This window comes from Acinonyx jubatus, chromosome A1, assembly GCF_027475565.1.
Source record: "Acinonyx jubatus isolate Ajub_Pintada_27869175 chromosome A1, VMU_Ajub_asm_v1.0, whole genome shotgun sequence".
Lineage (NCBI taxonomy): Eukaryota > Metazoa > Chordata > Mammalia > Carnivora > Felidae > Acinonyx > Acinonyx jubatus.
In genome coordinates, this window is record NC_069380.1 from 80,030,419 (window position 1) to 80,050,570 (window position 20,152).

At 53.4% G+C, this 20,152-nt stretch overlaps 1 protein-coding gene across 2 annotated transcripts; it reads left to right on the forward strand.

Moving 5' to 3' along the window:
* The first annotated feature begins 703 nt into the window (after positions 1–703).
* Positions 704–6,281, forward strand: SOX1 (SRY-box transcription factor 1). Of its 2 annotated transcripts, XM_053217975.1 has the most exons (2): positions 704–2,050; positions 2,135–6,281. In XM_053217975.1, the coding sequence occupies exons 1-2, from the start codon at positions 1,228–1,230 to the stop codon at positions 2,404–2,406; spliced, it is 1,095 nt and encodes a 364-aa protein (XP_053073950.1). In that variant the 5' UTR covers positions 704–1,227; the 3' UTR covers positions 2,407–6,281. The 2 variants fall into 2 exon arrangements, with proteins under 2 accessions (XP_053073950.1, XP_026921039.1); XM_027065238.2 differs by having other exon boundaries at positions 704–6,281.
* Positions 6,282–20,152: the final 13,871 nt, after the last annotated feature.

A 20,152-nucleotide genomic window follows, 5' to 3' on the forward strand; every position in this document is an offset into this window, starting at 1 on the left:
CCAGGCCTCGGCCCCAACTTTCCCCCTCCCAGCAAGCGCAGACTTGGCCGGTGGGGGTGCCGCGGGGCTGGGTCTCCAGTGCGCTCCTCTAAGCAAGGCTCGGGGCTGTATTCCCCCCCAACCCTCAACCCCCTCCCCCCCCCCCCCCCCCCGCCCCAAACGAGTCTTTCTCCGTCTTCTCTTTTAAACCCAACCTTAATCGTTCGGAGCGCGCGGGCGGGAGAGGCGAGGAAGGCGAGCTCGGGGTTCGCCGCCGCCGCTGCCGCGCGCGCTCAGGAAGCAGCGTGGCTGTGCCCCCTCCCAGGCCTCCTTCCCCCTCCTTCCTGCCCCTGCTCCCCCTCCTTCCTCCCCCCTCCCGCCCCGCCGCCCGCGCCCCTAGCTTCTACTCCCTCCCCACGTCACTCGCCAGCGCGCCATGCAAATCACCGCCGCCGCCGGCTCCCATTGGCCGCGGCGCGCTCATTTAATGGCAGCCCGGGCCCGGCGTATGGCTGCTGGGCCCCGCGCGCCGCCGGCCCCGCGTGCGCCTCCGCTCCGAGCGCACGGCCTCGGGCAGGCAGCGGGCAGCCAGTCCCGGGCTCGGCGGCCCCGCTCTCTGGCCCTCTCCTCGCGCCTGCGCTGCCCCCGGCCCCCCTCCCCAGCGGCCCCCCTCCGCGCCCCCCTCCGCGCCCCGTTCCCCCCCCGGGCACCTGGGACCGGCACATGCCCAGCGCACGCGGCGCGCCGCGCTGCTAGAAGTTGTAGCCCCGGAGTTGGAGGCCGCCGAGGACCGAGCGCAGGAGCGAGGAGGCGGCGCTCGGCGGCGGCCAGCGAGAAGGCGGCGGAGAGCCCCGGGCCAGGCCCCGCGCACGGCTCACGTCCCGAAAAGTGGAGCTGCAGCTTGGCGACGCCTGCACCTGTTTGCGCCGCTCCGCCGAGGCGACCGGGCTGCGGCGGCGGCGGCGGCGGCGAAGACGGCGACCCCGGCCAGCGCCCTCTTCGGCAAGTGGTTTGAGCGCCAGGAGAAACTTTGCACCTGTGAGCCGGACCTGCGCTGAGTGCGTGTGTTTTTGCCTCCCGTTCCGTTGTCTTCGCTTCCACCTGCGCCCCGCTCTCCTCTCCGGTAGGACTTCTCCCCCTCCCCGCGTCCCGCTCCGTTCGATTGAGCCCCTCTCCACCCTCCGCCCCCCGGCCGTCTATGCTCCCGGCCCTCCCCGCGCGGTGCCGGTGAACCCGCGGGCCGCCCCGATGTACAGCATGATGATGGAGACCGACCTGCACTCGCCTGGCGGCGCCCAGGCCCCCACGAACCTGTCGGGCCCGGCCGGGGCGGGCGGCGGTGGGGGTGGTGGCGGCGGCGGCGGCGGCGGCGGCGGGGTCGCCAAGGCCAACCAGGACCGGGTCAAGCGGCCCATGAACGCCTTCATGGTGTGGTCCCGCGGGCAGCGGCGCAAGATGGCCCAGGAGAACCCCAAGATGCACAACTCGGAGATCAGCAAGCGCCTGGGCGCCGAGTGGAAGGTCATGTCCGAGGCCGAGAAGCGGCCGTTCATCGACGAGGCCAAGCGGCTGCGCGCGCTGCACATGAAGGAGCACCCGGATTACAAGTACCGGCCGCGCCGCAAGACCAAGACGCTGCTCAAGAAGGACAAGTACTCGCTGGCCGGCGGGCTGCTGGCGGCCGGCGCGGGCGGCGGCGGCGCGGCGGTGGCCATGGGCGTGGGCGTGGGCGTGGGCGCGGCGGCCGTGGGCCAGCGCCTGGAGAGCCCGGGCGGCGCGGCGGGCGGCGGCTACGCGCACGTCAACGGCTGGGCCAACGGCGCCTACCCCGGCTCGGTGGCGGCGGCGGCGGCGGCCGCGGCCATGATGCAGGAGGCACAGCTGGCCTACGGGCAGCACCCGGGCGCGGGCGGCGCGCACCCGCACGCCCACCCGGCGCACCCGCACCCGCACCACCCGCACGCGCACCCGCACAACCCGCAGCCCATGCACCGCTACGACATGGGTGCGCTGCAGTACAGCCCCATCTCTAACTCGCAGGGCTACATGAGCGCCTCGCCCTCGGGCTACGGCGGCCTCCCCTACGGCGCCGCGGCCGCCGCCGCCGCCGCCGCGGGCGGCGCGCACCAGAACTCGGCCGTGGCGGCGGCGGCAGCGGCGGCGGCCGCGTCGTCGGGCGCCCTGGGCGCGCTGGGCTCGCTCGTCAAGTCCGAGCCGAGCGGCAGCCCGCCCGCCCCCGCGCACTCGCGGGCGCCGTGCCCCGGGGACCTGCGCGAGATGATCAGCATGTACTTGCCCGCCGGCGAGGGCGGAGACCCGGCGGCGGCCGCGGCGGCCGCGGCGCAGAGCAGGCTGCACTCGCTGCCGCAGCACTACCAGGGCGCGGGCGCGGGCGTCAACGGCACGGTGCCCCTGACGCACATTTAGGGACGCGGGGACTCTGCGGCCCGCGCCCACGACGCGCGACGAGGGAGCGCGCGGCCCGCCCCGGGCGGCCTTGCTTTTGTACAGACGTTTCCACGTTCTTGTAAAGAGGAAGGCACTGGCGACGAGCGCGGGCGATCCGCGGCCCCCACCTCCCCTTTGCGGGAGCTCCTGGGGACCCGCCGGGCGCAGACACCGCCGTGCGGTCTAGGCCGACTTCGGGGCTTTCTTGAGACTTTTTGTACAGTATTTATCACTCACGGAGGAGGCGGAAAGCGTTTTCTTTGCGCGAGGGGACAAAGGCCAAACCAAGCGAGAGGCGACTCCCAACTTTTCTATCCCGGCCGGCGCGCCCCCTCACCCTGCACCGCTTCCTGGCGCCATTTGGTCGCCCGAGACCCGAGGCTCGGTGCCGGGAGCTGTGCTCGTTCGTTATTGATGTAGTGAGGCAGATCCAGACACTTAACGACTTTTTTGTAGTTGTTACCGCTTTTTTTTTTCCTTTTTTTCTTTTTTTCTTTTTGGTTGGTTTGTTAATTTATACACAGATCTCCCCAGTGCTTTCGGGTGGCCGTGTTATATTCTGGGTTTTGTAAAACTTTCTGTATCTGAGCATTTCCATTTTTTTTTGTTTTGTATAATTTCTTGTAAATGCATTGTGAAATTTTTATTTTCGGCGTTGCGGTGTGGGGAGGGGGATTCAGATTCTGTACATAATTTCCTTAAAAGCCTTTCTTCTAAAAACGAAAAAAGACCTCTCCTTAAAACAAAAAATGCATCGAGTTTTGAGTCAATAAATTTGAGAGAGAGAGAGGGAGAAAAAAGCCCAGTTTTCCCCTGTAATTGGAACGTGCTAATTTTATATGCATGTTTTGTGACTTTAAAATACAATCAGTAAATCAAAAGGAGAAAGAGGCGTTATTAGCATAAACTAAAAGTGAGAGACTCCCCAGGGGGTGTGTGTGTGTGGGGGGGGAATAGGATCTTCACGGAGCTCCCTTCAGTGGAAGGGAAGAAACTTAAAATCGATAGATGGTTTTGTAGCATTTACAGTGTTAATACGGATCAAGAAATAATGACCAGGTTTCTAGTCTGGCCCTTTGGTGTGTTGTTTCTAACCGCGGGCCCACATGGCTGCTTCTGCGTCCCGCCGCCTAGGATCTCTGCCGAAGTTTGGTCTGCAGGACGAAGGAGACCCCGATGGCGGCACCAGGCCCCGGACGGATGACCTCCGTGGGGTCACGGAGGCCTCCAATTGCCCCGCAAGTAACGAGATTGCAAATGGAATTTATCTGAATTTGTCTCAAGGGAACACACTTGGAACCAAAATGTAGTGCAACCGAGCCCCCTCCGTCCCTCCTCAGCCCCTCCCTCTGGCTTCTTTCTCCTTGGGAAAGGGCAAACCGATCAAGAATTCTCTCTCTCTTTCTCTCCCCCTGCCCCAACATAAATACACAGCACACTCACTCTGTACACTCACTCCACCACCCCCCTACCCGCAGAGTGAACTGGGATACACAAAATGTGTTTGTTATTCCTAACGAGATCGGAGGGTGTTTGATGCTTTAAATTTTTTAATTATATTTTTTCTAGGTGTTTATGGGTACACTGCAGTTTTTTCTGGAATTTCAAGTTTTCTGTAAAACTTTGTCTTCAAGTAACCTGACAGCATTAAATACTGCATTTAAAAGTTATACTGTAGCAAATACGTTTTGAAATTAGTCACAACATAAAGATGAAGTTACATTCTGGGGGAGAAAAAAAAAGCCTTGAGGCCACATCAAAACACGTTGATTTCATCAGCTTTAGGCCTCCTCCTTCATTTTCTTTTCTTGTCCTGGAATGAGCAGAGACCATCTCTCCAAAAATGGGCCTGTGCTCCTAGGTTAATGAGAACCTCATTCAGCCTGCGTTGGAGAATAGCTTTAAGTAAAATGCTAAACTGGCAATTGACATGTGTCTTTTTTGGAGTTGTTTTGATAATTTGGCTTAAACCATGCATTTTTTAAAGTGACTGCAAAAATTTCAGGAACGATGTCCACTGCTTCTTTCTAACAGATAATAAAGTCCCCTCTTTTTTTCTCTTTTCTTTTATTTAAGCAATCTGATCCTTTGTGACACGGTGGCCCCTGAAAGTGTTTGGATATGTGTGGATTGCTGAGTGGCACAGCATCAGGAAGTAGTCTGGGGATACATGAATAAATGCCACACAATCCTCTGGGAGATGCTTTGGGAAATTCGGTAATGCTCTGCTAATTCACCACACCCAGCGTAAGGAGCGGGCCACATGGCTCTGAAACGTAGGTTAAACGGACTCTCTCCCTGCTTTTGCTAACCCTAATCCCAACATGTCCCCGCACTTATTAAAGCGGCACACAGATGTGCGGTTGTGGCCACACGTGTGTATGCCCCTGGTTGGTATCTGTGCTCAGCCACTGGCATCCAGATCCTGGCTCATCCCCCGTATTAGTGATGTGGTCACACTCGTGTGTCAGACTGAGAAGTGTAGCACCGGGCAGGAGTTCTGGACACAGCTGTCCCTGGGTCTCCCCGAAGGTGGATGTAGGACATTTTCCCGCCTGTGCGGCATACAGAGCCGAAATTCAATGCCAGGTGCTGGGAGCCACTTCTGTTAAAAACCCAGGAAGATCTTAACATAAAAATTCCTGAAATCCCGCGAAATTTGTTGTGTTGATTAGAACGACATGGAGAAAAGCAAATAGAGATCCGTGAATGACTCCATTAAAAATAAGCCGGGATGGGGGGAGCAGCCGGTGGCTGGGATGCACGTCGGGGCTGAGACCCTGGCTCTCCAGCAGCGTTTGTGCGGTTTACACTCGTGGAGAAAATATCCCACTAGGCCCTGGAGACGGCTCGCTCGCCTGCGAATCTGGTTCTCGTCAAGGTTCCTCCTCATGACTTTCAGGAAACCAACCGGGATCTGAGGACTCTGATATGATGGCTTCATTCACTCCCCCAATCACAGGGTGCTTGTTCTCCCCACAGCTTCGTCCCGTCTTTGCTGCGGAACCTGGCGCAGAACGCGGACAGGACTCGCTGGGGAGCCGGGTGCAAAGTTTGCAGAACTTGGCGCAGAAGGCGGTTCTAGCCGCGGGTGGCACGGTTTGCCGCGGGGGGGGGGGGGGGGGAGTTGTCTGGTTTCCCACCACCTGTATTTAAACGAACAGGCCCTTTTTGTGGCTGCCCTTGGGACTTGACTCCAGCCCCCCGCTCCCGGCCCGGGAATCCCACAGTAGCGAGATGCCATGCACTGGCCGGAGAACCAGCGCCGGCAGGCGCGCCCGCTCTGCGGATGTGGGTCGGGAGCTTGGCTGACGGGTCTATTAAAGGCGCGCGTGGGAGAAGGCTCGCACGCACGTTCACGCAGTTCTTTTTCCCGACAAAGACTCGGCCACGCAGAGCTCTGTCTCCGGAAAATTCCGCTTAATTCGAGAAAGCATCCGGGGCCCCGGGAGGCGCGATCCAGGGCGGCCGGGCTCCTGCACCCGCCGCCCGCCCGCGGCCCCCCTCCCCGCGGCCCCTCCCGGCTCCCCCCCTCCCGGCTTCCGCAGCCTGGCCCGCCGGGCAGAGGCTCCAGAAACGTCGGCGGCAGAATGTAATAATAGGTTTGATTCCTTGGAAACTTCAAGTGAAAAGCAGACTTGGCCTTGGCGCAGCCCCTTTTCCAGCACGACTCTTCGGCAGGATTGAAATGCTGGACCAGAGGGGAGGGGAGAGGGGCGCAGGCCCCCGGGGCGAGCAGCCGAGGGGGGTGGGTCCGGTCCCCGCCCCCGGGGCCTGCAGGGTCGCCCCCCAGCCCGACGGCGGGGCCCGGCGGAGAGGGAGGGGGGCTCGGAGCCCGCGTCCCCGCCCCTCCTCCGCCCCCCGCCCGGTCCTTCCCCTCCAGCTGCGCGCCGCCCGCCCCCGGGAACCCAGCGGCGTGGGCGGCGGGGCGCTGGGGGCGCGGCGCGGCCCGGGTCCCCTCCCGGCGGGGGGCGGGGGCGGCCGGCCTCCGGCCCCGCTCGCCGCGCTTCCCGGGCCCTGCTCCGGCGGAGCCCCGGCCGGGACGGCTCCCTGGCCTTCGCGCCCCGCTTACGTCCTCCCCTCTCCGCCGTGCGTACCCCTTCCCGGCCCGCCAGCCGCCCGCCTCCCTCCGCCTTTACCTCCGTCCCCTCCCGCCTCCGACTCAGTCCCTTCCTTTCTCCGCGCGCCCGGCCTCCCTTTGTCCTCGCCGCGTCCGTCTCCGCCCCGCGCCCCGGCTGCTGCTGCCGCCGAGTCGGGTCGGGGTCGGCCGGTACCCGGACGTGGCCCGTCGCCCCCCGCTCGCTCGGCCGCGTCCCCACCGGCTCGCGCGGGAGGGGCGGAGACCCCGGCAGCGACCCGGAGCCCCGCGTCCGGGCCGCCCCGACCCTCCCGGTGCAGCCTGGGCTCCGGGGCTGGCGGTGTCAGCCGCGGGGGATTAAGGTGACTGATGCGAGGGAAGAGGCAGAGTGTTTTTGTGTTTAAAGAGAGCGGGATTAGTAGAGAGAAAGTCCTGACCCGGGGTCAGCTGCAAGTCAAACCCTTTTACAATCAGCGGGCGGAACAAGCGCGTCTCCGGGCCGGGCCGCAACACGTGGGGGGAAGGCGGCGGGGCGGAGGGCGGCGGGGAGGGGGGGGGGGAGAGGGGGACCCGTACCCCCAGACTGCGGCATCCCCGGACTGTGGGGTGGAGAGCGGGGGGGGGTGGTGGGAAGGAGATGGGGGTCCGCACCCCCGGACTGCGGGATGGAGGGCAGGGGGAGGTGAGGGTCCACAACCCCGGACTGTGGGGTAGAGGGCAGGGGGAGAGGGGGGCCCGCACCCCCGGATTGCGGGGTGGAGGGTGGGAGGAGGTGAGGGTCCGCACCCCCGGGACTGTGGGGTGGAGGGGGGAGAGGGGGGGCCCGCACCCCTGGATTGCGGGGTGGAGGGCAGGGGGAGGTGACAGTCCGCACCCCTGGAATGCCAGGTGAAGGGCTGGGGGAGAGGGGGTCCGCACCCCCGGACTGCGGGGTGGAGGGCGGGGGGAGAGGGGGCCGAGATTAGGGACTGACACTCCTGGCCGGAGCGCGCACTGGACCGGGCGAGCGGAGGGGGCGCGGCGGGGGGGGGGGGGGGGGGTCGCGAATCACCGCGGTGCGGGTTCGGAGCTTTGCAGGGTGGGATTAGCTGCCCATCAGAATTCCTTCCAAGCCGGAATGCCTGCGTCTGCCGTTTCCTGGGCCGTCTCCCGCTGCTCCTCGGATGGGAGCCTGGGGAGAAGGCCTGATGGGCTCCCTGCTTTAGGGGCTCTGTCTTACTAAAGCAGCTCTTTTTCAGTAAGAAACCCAAACCGAAAGCCCAGGCCCTGGGGCGAGGGGCGCTTCCCGGCCTCCCGTCCAGAACCGTGGCCTCACTTAGGCCCTTGCAAACCCAGATCGGAGGCGGAGGCGTGTAGCAGTGAGGGCGGGGGGGGGGGGGGGGGGGGGGGGAGGGGGGGAATATGTTAGGACCCCCATTGTCCATCAGGGTGGAGGAGTGAGGCCCTCATTTGGGTTATAAACCAGGCGTTTTTCATCCAGGAGTGAAATCCCCTGGCGGCAGGTGGGGGTGGGGCGCTGACCTCAAAAGTAATGAAAACTGGAGTTTGGGGGGAAGGATGAGAGGGGTCAGGAGAAAAGAACAGAACAGAGATAAATTTGTCTTCCTTAGCAGTCAGGTTCAGAATTTATGCTTAAGTAACACCAAGAGTTTTGACAAATATGAAAAACAAGGGAAAACACGACAAGCAAACTATCCATCCAATATAGAAAAAGGTCATCTATCTTGGTAAACAAACAAACAAATAAAAAATCCAGGATTGGCACATTTTTCTCTAAGTTGGCTTTTCGTCTTTAAATGTGAAAACATCGACACCAAATTGAGAGAGAGAAAGCAGGCTTACAAACACCACAAAAGGAGGGACTGGGAGTGAACCCAGGCCCTTCCCGGGGCAACACCGGATGCCCTGGCAGCACATGGGCTCCGGGTTCAAAACCAAGTAGCCAAAACTCGCCAAGTAGCTCAGGAACTTGCTAAATGTAACCGATGGGGAAAATTGGTCTGTGGCAAAAACTCTGGACTCTGAGAGTAATTCTGGATGCCCGGCAGGCAGCTCCAAGGCTTTAATTGCCGGCAGCCACTTCAGAAGAGCCACGCGGGCACATTAAAGACGTTTGTCAAGAACAGGTCACATGCGAAGTCTCGAAATAGTCAGCCAGTCAAATCAGTGGAAAAAATCAGCTTTTGTTAGATTTTGCAGCTTCAGGAATTAGGCATTCACTGCAGAGCTGCGGTTTTGAGAAATTGCAATGTCAGGCATGTTCCCAATGGGGAAATATTGTGAACGTGGAGGAATGTAAGATTGGGTCTGACAATGGGGAAACTGACAAGAGGTATCACCCAGACATTGTTTTCTCTCTGAGCACCCCGAAATGCTAACTAGAGACGATATCTAGAGTGGTATATATAGCACTCGCAGTTCGTCCTACGCACTTGAGACCTACGGAAACAAGAGTCTCACCCGCCTGGAGTACTGACCCAGGACTTCCTACGATGAATCCCAGAATGTAGGGCAAAGTACCCGATAGGTAGACACAACCACAAACACGACACCAGCAGGAAGAAATTCAAAGTAGAGGCCAACTTGTCTTTTTATTTCTAAGCAACAGAATAGGAGGAGAGCCAGGCGAGCGTCCTTTAACCCGGAAAAGGATTTAGAACCCTCTTGCTTTTAAGTCATCCAAACTATCGGGGGAATTTTCAGGACATAGAAAAGCCCAAACTTCAGCAGTAAATTTACCGTGAATTTCCGCGTAGAGATCGACGCAGAAGCTTCGCTCTTTGTGTTCAAAACTGAACTGAAGAGTGAAGTTGATTCCTGTAAAAATTGGCTATTTGCGTTTTCACCCTACAGGGAAATGACAGATGTGTGCTCAAAGAAAAGGAAGAATTTAGGTGAAAAGTTAGTCACTATGGTGTTTGTCGTATTTCTAATGTCTGTTGAACCGTAGCACAGCAACATGGGAAAGAATACAGGATTTGGAGGAAGACAGGATTGCAGTTGAATCCAGGCTTGGCATGTGTCAGCTCATTGCCCTTGATCAAGTGTCCTTCTTCTGAGTCCGTTTTCTCATATGCAAAAAAGAAATACTAGAACCCACTTCATAAGAATATGGTCAGGATTAATGATGTAAGGAGCATGCTGCGTCTAGCAAAGAGTAGACCGTCAGTAAGTGGTCACTTGACATAGAAGCCTGTGTCGGCCGGGCAGGGGTACAGTGGGACATCAATGCCAAATTTGGCCTGAGTGGGAGCAGTGTTAATTGTATGCGCCAATACAATGCGCCGATATATTCATATTAATAACAACCCGTCTTTAGAGTTACGTGACAACCATCCTATTCATTCATTCATCTGTTCAACAAATACCAGTTATGGGCACATTGTACATCCAGGTTATCACAGGAGCACGTGTGTGTGTGTGTGTGTGTGTGTGTGTGTGTGTGGCCAGGTGCTGGGGCTCACTACCCAGTGGGTGGGACTCATTGTCACATGAACGAGTACGTTATTGAGGGCGACAGTTGGGGGGCAGAGGTATCTGCTTCACGCTGCCTGATCATTCGTGCCCCATTTGGGGGAATCAGGGAAGGCTTCTCAGAGGAAGTGAAAGATGGAAGCCGGACATCCTGGTGCTGCTCCAACATTCCCTGTCGCCAGTCTTGACACGAGGCGTAGGCACTGCATTTCTGTATGCACCAGTGAAGAGTGCCACATAAATCTGAGCAGAGGATACACGAGAGCCGCTTTGTTTTCTCAGTGAACTGCTAATGCAGATTGGCTCTGAGCCGTCAAAGATGTAGACTCAGAGGTTCACTCTGGCAGCGGGCTCCCGTCTTCAGCGTGCACAGGACACGGGAGAGCTTGCTTCACATCCAGAATCAAAGACCCCGTGCCCCTGACAGGCCAAGCCTGGGGTTCCAGTGACACCCGGGATCTGCACCGTCATAGGCACACCCCGACGAGGTGAGACGGGTCCTGCGTGATACTGGGAAACCGGTGTCAGGGGAGAGGCCCCCAAATTTGTATGATAAATAGAGCTGCTAAAGCTGTGTCTAGATCATTTAAATTCAAGTAGCGATTTATTACTTATAAAGTGCTCTCACTTAATTGTTCAATTACATGACTTTTGAAAAAAATTGAATTAGCGAGAGAAGAAAAAAATGTAAGCTGGATTATTAGAATGTCATAAAGAGGAAGGACTGACTGATTTACTGCCTTTATTTTCCGTTTTCCAACAAATCGTTCTGGCTGCCTGTAAAGAACTTTGCCGCTCCTGAACCACAGTTAACGTGAAAACGCCAAGAGCATATACCACGCACTCGCCTTTTGCTTTTCAGGGGCCAAAGCATTCATGTCAGTTAGCTGAGAGTAATTTTAGTGGCACATGACATGGAAGGAGGGACATTTAATAGTGCCCATGAGATGGGATAAATCAGCTTAACTGGATAGGTCATGATTATAACAAAGTGCGGTATCATTAGTTTCTCCATACTGTCATCTGTGAAATGGGAATATTTTGTTGTTAAAAAACCTTGATCCATTCACTACTTTATTTTTTTTTAATTTTTTTTTCAACGTTTATTTATTTTTGGGCCAGAGAGAGACAGAGCACGAACAGGGGAGGGGCAGAGAGAGAGGGAGACACAGAATCGGAAACAGGCTCCAGGCTCTGAGCCATCAGCCCAGAGCCTGACGCGGGGCTCGAACTCACGGACCGCGAGATCGTGACCTGGCTGAAGTCAGCCGCTTAACCGACCGCGCCACCCAGGCGCCCCTATCCATTCACTACTTTAAACATCTTTGTGCACATCGAGGGGCTGCCGTATGAACAAGTAAGCTGTATACACGGGCAGTGCTACATCTACAAAGCACGCAGTTCTGCTTTATGGACGTCCCTATTACCGCCGATCACAGTAAAGACCGCATTCCTGCTGTTGACAGACACAGATGTGGATTAAGGTGTGGTTGTGGGAGAAATCGTGACCTATGTGAATGGCATGTGAGAAAATAAATTTTAAATACAAGATAATGAGAGAAAATGTTCCATAAAAAAGAATCAAAACTGTGTTGATAATCTAAGAATTCCAGTATGGGTTTTAGGTAATTTCAGGACACAAGGTGTCATTCAGGAAGTCTAATAATCTATGCATTTTAACTATAGCTTTTTGGAGACAGTGACTTTGCCTTTGTTGACTAAATCATTCATAATTTTAACGGATGAGAATGTCAGGCCAGATAATCAGGCCCCTGTAGATAGTGGGGAGGGCGGAGTTTCTTAAACTGACTCGTTCTGAATATTATCACATGTGATTAATGCCACTGCTGCCCCTAGTGCTACCATCACGTCCATGTCCCTTGTCTGTTCCCCACAACACCCAGAACGGGGGATGCTCTGTCACCACGTGGCGAATCCAGAGGAAAGAAAATCCTGCACTCGGAAAGGAGGCATGTGCGGGAACGGAGTTGTTTATATTGGAGCCAATGAAATGAAGAGAGAAGAATAAAAATTGAGCAAAGTAAAAATCTAGGGTGGCTCTGAACACAGGATTGCTCCTGGCCAACACCATCAGACTCAGCCTCTGTGGGGACAGTTGGGAGAGGTCCTGGGGCTGCCAGCATTTACGACCAAAAGGGTCACAAAGCTACTGACCGTATTTCAGTAGGTCCTTAGCATATGGGCTTACATGTCAGTATGTCACCTGTAATTCTCTCCGAGATGCACGGATTTAAATTTGGTTATGATAATCTGAGTAAGATACTAATGTAAAAAACTTTCCTGATCATTAAAAAAAAATTGTTTTAGTCTTTCAAAGGTAGAATACTACTGGAAATGTATTCTCAATTTTAAAATATGAACTATGAAATTTGGAAAACAAACTAAAGTATGCACTTGCTAAGGGGAATTATATAAAAGCCTTGAGATAATTAAACCATATCTTATTCCCCAAAACAAATATATCACCTGTAGACACTACTTGCAGAACGCTAAAATTGTATTTAAAATCACAGCTCAAATTTAATTATGCATGTGCCTTAAAAATAGATCATTTAAAATCAAGCTACAAGCTACAAGTTCAATATAAATACGAACAAATTAAGTTTTAACTGAATTTGAAACAGTTATGATTATAAGAAATCAGGTTTGGAAAAAAACCCAGAACATTTACAATAACATTTTAAGGTGAAGTCGTCACATTAGGGATTTATTTAAACTTAACGTCCAGAAAGGGGCCAGACCAGCATGCTTCTGCCTGAAACCCTGCCAGAGAGGAGAGCCCCCAACAGCCTCGTGCAGGTGAAGTCTTCGCCGGCCAGAACAGCTTTGGAGGGAGCAGGTGCACCCCTGGCAGTGACCACATGGAAGGCCTCACTCCCAACATCACCAAAGCTCCTGGAGACCAGAAACTGATTGGCTTGATTCCCCACCATCAGCAGAGTTCCGAGCACCTCGTACGGGGAAAGCAGCCATTCACCGAAGGGAGTCCATGCAGAAGGGCACACGTAGGGGTATAGGCTGCTGACAAGGAACCAGAGAGAGCAAGGCTGGCCTCAGCCGGGGCCCCCTGCATCCCCAGGGGAGGGTCCAGTGTCACGTGTGATGGTGTGAAGGAGAGAAGGCCCCTCGGGGACTCAGCATAGTGCCTGCCACATCTCAGGACACGGGGAGCAGTAGTGTCTTTGTGGCCGCTGTTTTTGTGGTTCTTCGGGAGATGCAGAACGCAAAATCGAGGCTGGAGAGCAGGACACGCCCTCCCGTGGCCTGGTGCTGAGGCAGCAGAGGCTCCGGAAGAGTAAAGCTCTCTCACCTCCATGTCCCATAAAATGGGACTGAGGGGCAGTGGAGGCTTGTATTTCACTTCCGAATTCCCCAAGACCTGCTCTGTGATTCGGCAGGTAGTGGGGTGCAGGGAATGTTTGTTAGTCAAGTGAGGTGTTACGACTGTTATATTGCGTTGTGCAGTGTTGTGTCTTGCGGTTTCATGCTGTGCTGTTTCGTGTTCTGTTAAGGTCAAGGGGTTCTCTCAGGACCATCAGGGCAAAGTCACACCCGGCGTGCAGAGATGGTCCAGGCACCTGGCGAAAAGGAAGCATGGCAGGGATGAGGCGGTCACCTCCGGGGCTGCAAGGCAGAACTGGGAGCCTCCTGGTAGGAGTCACACAGTGGGGACATTACCTCTTCCTGCTTTAATCATACAACTAGCAAGGAACCTAGGAAAGAGCTTATGGGGACCCGCCTCACGGCGGTGACCCTGACGTGGAAATAGGTTGGCAGCTGGCCGGTCCCAGCCGGCACTGTCTCCAGATGCTCACCTTCTCGCTCTTCTTCGTAACAATCCTTGTGGCAGTGTGAATCTGACCTGTAACCTGCTTGTGTGTCTGAAATGTACAAACCTGGGAAGGTACTTCCTATAATTAGAGTGGTGGGTGTCGGACGGTGCAGAGGGAGGCACAGGGCACCCGTACTTGGGGACAGGATGGGCCCAGTGCCCTGTCCCAACTCTGTCCCTACTGTGCTTTCCCACACTGTGAGCAGAGGCGCCTTGGGGGCCCCCGCAGAATCAGAGAGACTGCTCAGGATGTTTACACTCCAAGGGAACACAAGAATCCTGGCCACTCGATCAGATGCCATGTGCTCCCTGCTTCAAGGTAGTCCACCATCTGAACGTTCCTTTCTGGCCAGATCCCTCTGCTGGCGTCTTATCTTCGTGAAACTGGGTTTTCGGCAGCTGCTGTGTCCAAAGTAATTTGCATGGGAAACTCGGAGCGGACCCAGAAAGGAGGTATCAGGGTCCAACCTGATCCCACGTTGGCAGAGGCATGCAATATGCACACTGTACACACGGCCGCTGATCAATAATCGTGGCTGATGGGGGAGCAAAGTGAAAGTGAATACTTTTTCACTCAATTTATGTAATTAAAAAATTGTCACTGAGTTATCAGCACATACGTGTTTATTAAGTTGTTTAGACTTACCTACTTAACAAACAGAACCGTTAGATACGTCTTTTGGCCTGGGGCACTCTAAATAATTACTGGAATGCTAAGAGGGCGCTAAAAATGCATACAATTCAAATTGATATGGAATTGGTAGCTCATAGATTGATGTAAAATTATTTTTGCTTTTATTATATCAATGCAAAGGCATCATTTAATTTAAGCTGCAACATTAAATATAATGTTATTTTTCTGCCAATTCTTACTACAGATGATGTATTCATTTTGGATAATCAGTGGTCTAACTATTTTAAGAATTTTTTATAAATTCCATTAGTAAGTGATAATATCCCTTGTGATCCAAATTTCCCTTTTTTAAAAAACTGAGAATACATTTCCAGTAGGGTCCTCGGTTTGAGAACAGAGGTAAATGATTTATTTATGTTTAAACGAGAATAAAGTTTTTACGTTAGTATTTTACTCAGATTACCATAACCAAATTTAAATCCATGCATCTCGGAGAGAATTACAGGTGATAAAACACAGACACGTCAGTCCGTGTGCTAAGGACCTGCTAAAATATGGTCAGTAGCTTTGTGTCCCTTTTGGTATAAATGCTTCCAGCCCCAGGATCTCTCCCAACTTTCTTTTCTTTCTTAAATTAAAAAAAAAAACAAAACATTTTTTTACATTGATTTATTTTTGAGAAACAGAGTGAGACAAAGCATGAGCAGGGGAGGGACAGAGAGAAAAGGAGACACAGAATCCGAAGCAGGCTCCAGGCTCCGAGCCATCAGCACAGAGCCCAACAAGGGGCTCGAACCCACAAACTGTGAGATCATGACCTGAGCCAAAGTCAGTCGGTTGAGCCACCCAGGCGCCCCGTTTCTTAAATTTTTTTTAATGTTTATTTATTTTTGTGAGAGAGAGACAGACCATGAGTGAGGGAGGGGCAGAGAGAGAGGGAGACACAGACTCCAAACAGGCTCCAGGCTCTGAGTTGTCAGCACAGAGCCCTACACGGGGCTCGAACTCATGGACCTCGAGATCACCACCTGAGCCACAATCTGATGCTCAACCGACTGAGCCCCCCCAGGCCCCCCTCTCCCGACTGTCCCCACAGAGGCTGAGTCTGATGGCGTTGGCCAGGGCAGGCCTGCGTTCAGAGCCACCCTAGATTTTTGCTTTGCTCGATTTTTATTCTTCTCTGTTCATTTCATTGGCTCCAATATAAACAATTCCATTCCCGCACATGCCTCCTTTCCGAGTGCAGGATTTTCTTTCCTCGAGATGTGCCACATGGTGACAGAGCGTCATCCCCCATTCTGGGTGTTGTGGGGAACAGACAAGGGACATGGACGTGATGGTAGCACTAGGGGCAGCAGTGGTATTAATCCCGTGTGATAAAGGGCCAAGCGGCTGGTAGTTCAGGGTGTGAAGGGGAACTTCAAACAGCACGGGGCCGGCGGGGCCCTCAGCGTTACTCTGAAACCAAAACATGTGATTCACCACTCTCGTTCTTGCAAGTAATTATATTTGTCGTGTATTCAAATCAAATATACGCAAATAGGAGCAAATGCCTCCCTTGGAAGAGGCAGCTGTCCGTCATGTACGTTAACTGACTTTCTTCAAAAGCTCTTTGGTATTTTAAGTTATCTTACTTCCTGTTTTGGTTTTGTTTGTGTCCCTGGGGAGGCAGTGGGGGGGGGGGGGTCCGCAGGGGCGGGAGGGCGGTGGGACTTAGATCAGCAGTTTGTAGGACCCACGTCCAAGCAAAACATGAAAGGCTTTGGGCTCAGCGTCTGTTTCAGCCGGTTCAGGGATGTGAGTGGTTTCTATACTCACTACAAAAGTACTCAGATTCGCCCGTGGGAGCCAGGGCTCTGGTATGAACTTGGAATTGTGTTTGAAGTACAGATGACTGAAATCCTTTGGCCCGATGGATTCACTACAGTGACTGGAACATGGGAACAAGGAGAGAACATAATTCAGGCCAAAAAGTACACAGAATGTTAAGAAAATGATCAGGAATGAGGGGTTACCCAGAGCTCAAGTGGATGCAAAGCAGAGGGAGTCAGATGGGTCACCCTGGAGCCACGGAAACGTGAGAAAGTCAGGGAGGCCTCCCTGTGACTCGGAGGCCACACCTGTACCACAGAGGTCTCACTGCACCACTGAGGCCACCCTGGCAACTCGGAGGCCACCCCTGAACCACGGAAGCCACCCCTGAACCACGGAGGCCACCCCTGCACCATGGAGGTCACCCCTGAACCACGGAGGCCTCATTGCACCACGGAGGCCACCCCCGCACCCCGGAGGCCACCCCTGCACCATGGAGGCCACCCCTACACTGCAGAGGCCACCCTCGCACCCCAAAGGCCACCCCTGCACCATGGAGGTCACCCCTGCACCATAGAGGCCACCCCTGCACTACGGAGGTCACCCTGCACCCCGGAGGCCTCCCCTACACCATGGAGGCCACCCCTGAACCACGGAGGCCGCCCCTGAACCACGGAGGCCTCACTGCACCACAGAGGCCACCCCTGCACCACAGAGGCCACCCCTGAACCACAGAGGCTGCCCTGAACCATGGAGGCTGCCCCTGAACCACGGAGGCCACCCCGCACCACAGAGACTGGGGTCCTGGAGGACTGGGAGCCAGCACCACACTCTCTGCCTGTGCTTGTATGGGGTTCTCTGAAGCGAAGAGACTTCTGAACTGCCTGCGGACACTCGGCATCCACCACCCCCCCCCAGCCCTCTTAGGCTCCTCTGTGGCCACCATCACAGAGTGCCAGAGGCTGAGGGGTGGAGAACAGCAGAGACCGTGGCCTCACAGTGTGTAAGCGGGGCGTCTGGAACAGAGATGCTGGTCCCCTCCCCAGCTTCCAGGCATTCACTGGCAGTCGTGGGCATGGCTTGGCTGTGGACACATGACCCATCTCTGCCTTCACCTTCACATGGCCTCCTCCATGTGTCCAATCTCCCCGTGGCACACGGGCAGCGGTCACCCGGGTTAGGGCTGCCCCAACACTGTCTTCTTCACTCGATCATCGGCGAGGACCCCATATCCAAATGAGGTCCCATCAGGGGCCCGGGACTTCAACATCTTCTTGGGGAGCACCATTCAAGCCGCAACCCTTGTGATTCTGGCGCTAATAAGCTTTCCTGCCTAGGAAGTATTGTGCATTCTGAGGGCCCAGGTTCTACTAGAAAATTGAATAGTTTAGGCTTTGGCCGTCTTTCGAATATTCTGTGTGCAATTATGCCCTAAATCCATTTGTAGACAGGACCCTTTTAATACAACTGGACGGGCCCCTGACACTGGTTTGGAGTCCTCCTTGAATTAATTGGCTAGGTGACAGCACGGCAGAAGCAGAGGCTGCAGGGCGAGGGCTGGACTTAACCACAGGCACACTGAGGCAGCAGGTGGTGGGACACAGACTCAGGCAGTTCACCCCGAATGTGTTGCTGCCATCACAGGAGAAAGAAAACTGAACATGTCCTGGGTTCCAGACAGACTTGCCCTTAGTTTTCTTATTTATTTTTTTTAAGGTTTTTTTATTGATTTATTTTTAAGAGAGTGGGGGAGGGGCGCAGAGAGAGAATCCCAAGCGGGCTCCAAGAAGAGCCAGACTTGGGGCTCAAACCCACGAACCATGAGATCATGACCTGAGCCAAAATTAAGAGTCAGACTCTTAACCGAGTGAGCCACCCAGGCACCCCCTTTCTTACTTATCTTTAATTGAATAAAAATTTATCTCGCTGTTAAATGTATGTCTGTAAACCACCTCCATCTCTTTGGGAAGAACGTAATGTATAAAGAGATTAATCACTGTTACAATTCACACATATAATCTCTTTTAATCCTCACTGCATGTCAAGATTATAATTATTCCCCCTTTTTATAGATGAAAAGTAATATCAAAGAGCAGATGTTTAATGAACAGGAAGTTCAGGATTAAAATCTAGACCTGACAGAGTCTAATATTTATAATTAATGTAGTCCATACGAATATTTTTAATGGACTATATTTTTAGAGTGGTTTTAGGTTCACAGCGATATTGAGTGGCAAGTGTGGAGTTCCTGCCCCCGTACACACAGCCTCTTCCATTACCCACATCCCCACCAGAGTGGGGCATTTGTCACAGCGGGCGAGCCTGCACTGACTCATCGTCATCACCCAGAGTCCATAGTGCGCATTAGGGTCCACCCTTGGTGTTGTGCATCCTGTGTGTTTGCACAGATTGTAACGTCCTGTGTCCACCATCATAGTATCACACAGAGTCCTTTCACTGCCCTGAGAATCTCCTGTGCTCCACCTGCCACTGGAGGATTATTCTTAATTTATTTATTTTAGATGGTATCTATTGGATCATACTCATAATAAACTGTAAAGCTTCCATGTTATTTTACATTCTTCCCCACTCTCCTCTTTCCCATAGTAGACATGTAACATCAATACTCAGTGTACATCTTAGTCTGAAAATGGAACTACTGTTCATGACTGAGCCCCATGGTAATGATGATTAGATTTCCTTCCTTGTGAAACTCTTTTTCCTGGAGTTGGTAATGGTCTTGGTTTGTGAAAGTTGTTCATTTACTTAGGTTTCTCTGTTCTTTATTTTTTTTAAGTTTATTTATATAGTTATTTATTGGGTGAGGGGAGGGGCAAAGAGCGAGAATCCCCAGCAGGTTCTGTGCTGTCAGCGCAGAGCCCAACACCAGGCTCAATCTCAGGAACGTGAGATCATGACCTGAGTTGAAATCAAGAATTGGTTGCATAACTTACTGAGACCTCCAGATGCCCCACTTTTCTCTGTTCTTATCACAAATTCTTTCCTTGCTTGATATCAGTATCATAAACATCTTTGATAATCAAACGCAAGAAGAATTTATGAGTTCACTTTCTCCCTGCAGCCACTCCTGCCAGAGCCCTCTGCCTGCTCCAGGTTGGATGGGTTGCTCTCAAGTGTTGACACAAGGCTGTCAACACCACTCTTCACTCTACCTTTCTTCCATGTGGAGCTCCCATTTTCTGGATCCCATGTTTTCCCTCTTGCTTGAGCTACTCCCTTGTTTTGTTAAGTGGTATCTTCTAGCAAGCTGTGCAACACTAGAGGGTAGTTTAGCTAGGTATAAGATTCTAGGTGAAAAATAATTTTCCCTTGAAATTTTGTCTTCTAACTTACTATCTTGCTTTTGAGTAGTCTATACAACTGTTCTTTATAGTTTACTGAGGGACACTTGATATGCAATAAACTATACATTTGTAAAGTGTACAGTTTGATTCCTTTTAACAAATACACACACACACACACACACACACACACACACTCATGAAACAATCAACACAATCAAGATAATGAACATATCCATTATCCCCAAAAGTTTCCTTACCATCTTTGCAAACCCTCCCTCTTCCTACAGGTAACTACAAATCTGCTTTTTATCACTATAGATTTGTTTCCATTTTCTAGAATTTTATATAAATGGAATTGTATAGTATGTAATCTGCATCTAGCCTCTTTGACTTAGCACAATTATTTCTAAATTCATCCATGTTACAGCATTATCAGTAGGCTATTCATTCTTCCTATTATTGAGTAGCATTCCACTGCCTGGATGTACTACAATTTGTTTGTACACCAAATATCCATCAGGACATTTGTAGCCAGTTTTTGGCTGTCATGAATTTGTGTGCAAGTTTTT

Coding starts and splice junctions, on each gene's coding strand:
- SOX1 (XM_027065238.2), top strand. CDS start 1,228: ATGTACAGCATGATGATGGAGACCGACCTGCACTCGCCTGGCGGCGCC.